The sequence below is a fragment of the Vigna angularis genome, chromosome 5, assembly GCF_016808095.1.
Source record: "Vigna angularis cultivar LongXiaoDou No.4 chromosome 5, ASM1680809v1, whole genome shotgun sequence".
Taxonomy (NCBI): domain Eukaryota; kingdom Viridiplantae; phylum Streptophyta; class Magnoliopsida; order Fabales; family Fabaceae; genus Vigna; species Vigna angularis.
In genome coordinates, this window is record NC_068974.1 from 39,084,236 (window position 1) to 39,088,125 (window position 3,890).

At 37.8% G+C, this 3,890-nt stretch overlaps 1 protein-coding gene across 1 annotated transcript; it reads left to right on the top strand.

Annotated features, from left to right (window-relative positions):
* The first annotated feature begins 1,078 nt into the window (after nt 1-1,078).
* Nucleotides 1,079-3,151, top strand: LOC108339671 (uncharacterized). Its single transcript, XM_017576856.2, has 3 exons — nt 1,079-1,603; nt 1,919-2,104; nt 2,717-3,151. Exons 1-3 carry the CDS (start codon nt 1,130-1,132, stop codon nt 3,002-3,004), a joined length of 948 nt encoding a protein of 315 aa, XP_017432345.1. The 5' UTR covers nt 1,079-1,129; the 3' UTR covers nt 3,005-3,151.
* Nucleotides 3,152-3,890: the final 739 nt, after the last annotated feature.

Here is a 3,890-nt window from a genome sequence, read left to right on the forward strand (position 1 = left end):
TTATATAGTGATAGGTTATTATTGATATTGTCGGACACTTGTCGACTCAGAATAACTTCTTCATGAAACTTTTCAATTTAACTGAACACTAACAAGTGTGAAATAAAAAAAAAACTTTGTACTCAAATTTAAAATTTAAAAACTGTTACAAATAGAAGAGTTTACTTAGACCCAGCTGCAATAAGAGAGAAAATTGTTGAATATATTTTAATATGAATCCCATTTAAAAATATCTGCGCCCACATTACCATCTTGTTGTTCTCACTCTATTGTAGGCTTTTCACTTCAAAAGAAACAACTTGGACAAAGCTTTTGAGCTGAATAAACAATGGGTTTATCTCAGTCAGTGAAGGAGAAGCACGACAACCAAAAAGAACACTTTGAGTAAATAAAAGGCTTAATTGTACACGATCGTTCTTTCATCTGTCTAAAAAATTTAGGGCTTGGAATTTTCAATAAAATAGGTGATAGAAACCGCGTGGTACCAAGTTGTGCCAGAATTCCAACACACCACAATGCCGGCCAAAAACCAGAACCCAGCAGTTAGACTTCGTGATGTTATTTAATGCATGAAATTGAAAACATTCAAGAGAATGGCCCCACAACCATTCTTATCTCTCAACTATTCAAACTTCAAATAACTCCTTCTTCACTTTTCAACCATGATTCATCCCTCCATTGTCGCTGACCAACCTAATTTTTGCGTAAACAGTAAGCCAACGGGACGAAAACAAAACATTCACCACCAAGGTAACAACTGTCTACGTATTACAGTACAGAATATAAGACACAATTGGTTTTTTGTTAAAAAATGTATGTTTTGTTAATGAATGTTATATTCTGGCATTGTTGTAAAAGAAAATCTCTAAATGTTTTCTTTTAATTGAAGAGTAAAAAACAAAAGAAAGAAATTAAAAAAAGTAAAAAGTTGAATTATTTAGACCGAAAGAGAGTAACATTTTTTTGTAATGAATTTGATGAAAAATATAAAATAAATTTAAATAAATTTAATTTATTATTTTAATAATGTGGAGTTAATACCGCAAATGAATTAAATAATTTTATTCTTTTATAAAAACTTGGATGGTAGTCGTCTGCAGTGGCAGAGAGAGAGAGAAGAGAGAAGAAGATGGGAGGAAGAATGCACACGAAATCGGACTCGGAGGTAACGAGCAACAGCATGGAGCAATCGTCGCCGGCGCGCTCCCCTCCCCGGCGGCCACTGTACTATGTCCAGAGCCCTTCGAACCACGATGTTGAGAAAATGTCCTACGGTTCAAGCCCCATGGGTTCCCCACACCACCATTTCCACTACTACCTCTCTTCCCCCATTCACCACTCTCGAGAATCCTCCACTTCTCGCTTCTCCGCCTCCCTCAAAAACCCTCGCAACTTTTCATCCAACTGGAAGAAGCTCCATCCCCACCCCCAGCACGACGCCGATCCCGACGACGACGCCGATGACGGCGACGACCTCGATCGCTCCTCCCGCAACCTTCGCCTCTACTTCTGTTTCTTCCTCCTCTTTCTCATGCTTTTCACACTCTTTGCCGTCATCCTCTGGGGCGCCAGCAAGAGCTACAAGCCCAGACTCATCGTCAAGGTAACATTTTGCGAGTTCACTCGCGGGAAACCGCTCGAGTCGGTCTTCCCCCGACTCGGTTTCATTACAATTTAATAACTGATATAATTTTTATTTATTACCATGTATGTCTGCGTGACCCGCTCAAACACGATATTGTAGCTTTGTTCTGTATCGGGTAGCACGGTGCAATGATTAATTTCTAAGAATGTAGCGACGGTGGGGCCTGCTTCTGATTTGATTCCTTGATCTATTTTCTTGTTATGTCTGTGATGGTAGTATTTGTTTTATGTGGGTAACGAACGAAGCCTAAGGAAATGTTGTGTTGTGGAACAGAGCATGGTGTTCGAGAACTTGAATGTTCAGTCGGGGAACGACGGAAGTGGCGTACCAACTGATATGTTGTCGCTGAACTCAACGGTCAGAATTGTGTACAGAAATCCTGCGACTTTCTTCGGTGTTCACGTCACTTCAACGCCTCTTGAGCTTAGCTATTACCAACTCGCAATAGGCTCTGGCCAGGTTTCTCTTTCTGTGCTTAAAATTTTAAATTAAGCAAAAAGTGATGCATTAGCGTTGATTTGACCTTTTAGTTAGTTTGATGCATTAAGGGTAGAAAAAGGGTGTGAGAGAGAGAGAAATGGTAATGGTTACGTTGAAGGGTGGCCTGCAAATGCATGGGGGTGTGTGATTGTGGGAACAGCCTTACAGGGGAAGTTGAATTTGATTGGTCGTCTTTATAGGGCAGCGTACAAAAGCTGCTATAACCCTAAGCTTCCCACATCATCCTACTTGTGGGGACCCACAAAACAGAATTTTTTTGTAATAAAATGGATGATTCTTTTTATGACTATTATTCAATACGCACAGAGGCTTTATTGCTCTTTTCGAATGCCCAGAAGTCACCGTACCTCTCACGTGACTTTCACAGTAATTATTGCATTGCAACATTTTTGGATCACAATTAGATTTCCGGATCCCCACAGACATTCATCCCGGGTATTTCCACCCGACACGCTTCAACGTTAATCTCTACCACATGCCGTTGTTCTTTTACTCATGATAAAATAACCTTTAGTTCTACATGATTATCTGCATAATTTATTCTACTTGTGTGTAAATTGGGTATAACAGATGCGTAAGTTCTACCAGTCCAGAAAGAGTGACCGAAAGTTGACGGTGGTGGTGTTTGGACACCAGATTCCTCTGTATGGCGGCGTGTCGGTTCTGGGAAACACTAAGGAGCATTTGGAGAGTGTTGCATTGCCACTGAATCTGACGTTTACGGTGAGATCAAGGGCTTTCATCTTGGGGAGGTTGGTGAAGTCTAAATTCTATCGAAGAGTGAGATGTTCTGTGACATTGCATGGCAACAAACTTGGAAAACCTCTGAATTTAACCGATTCATGTGTCTACAAGTGATATGTTAAAGGTTCATGTTCGTACATTTTTGGCTCCTTATTTTTTGTTTTTTGTTACCCATGTTGTAGAAGAACCAACTTGTCCCTTTCTCTCCGTAAATATCTGAACGCCCATATTAATATTAATGTAATGTCTTCATTTTCCTGACTTTTCTTTTCCTGGTCCTGCGCAATTCTAGCTGCCAAAAACCCTAACTTGTCTATTTAATCCAGCTACTATCTCGTACATTTATTTTTAAAATAAGCAAAACCATTATAAGATATTCTACACACGCTATAGGTAAATGGAGTAAAGTAAAAACAAAATTACATTATTTTTGTTAACATATGTTTAAATATTTTTAGAGATCATGTATCTGAAATGCAAAACATATTTAACCATACATGTAAAAGAGTATAAAACTGAGCCAGGAAACGTATCCCTTGCTGTATGATAGACTACTTGATTTGTCACCCATGAAACTTTTTTTGCAACACTGAAAAAGTTTAATATTTTAAGGTTTCTTTTTTCAAATATATGCTACAATAAAAAATGAAACACAATATTGAATACCTCATAACACACAATAGTACATTTTACTTATGATATTTGATAACGTAAAGTTGTTATTGGTATCAATGAATATGTACGACAACTTCGGCATTTTATTTTCCTTGAAATCAGATAGTTTTGGGTTAGAATGTTTGGAGAAAAAATAATTGCAAGTGTGAAATCAGATAGTTTTGTAGGAATAGGTAAGAACAGATGGAAATTTTTAAGCTAAGTTGATTTGATTATCTAACTCGTTTGATTATGTAAAGCATGATCGAAATCGCATATTCCAATGTCTAATTAAATTGTTCTTTGCAACAATGCAATTATTTGAGTTTAATTTTCTTATTTGACT

What these genes read in the sequence shown, in the direction of transcription:
- LOC108339671 (XM_017576856.2), top strand. Translation starts at nt 1,130, where the DNA reads ATGGGAGGAAGAATGCACACGAAATCGGACTCGGAGGTAACGAGCAAC. An exon ending in AGCCCAGACTCATCGTCAAG is followed by an intron (nt 1,604 to 1,918) that starts GTAACATTTTGC and finishes GTTGTGGAACAG; the next exon opens with AGCATGGTGTTCGAGAACTT. An exon ending in TCGCAATAGGCTCTGGCCAG is followed by an intron (nt 2,105 to 2,716) that starts GTTTCTCTTTCT and finishes TGGGTATAACAG; the next exon opens with ATGCGTAAGTTCTACCAGTC.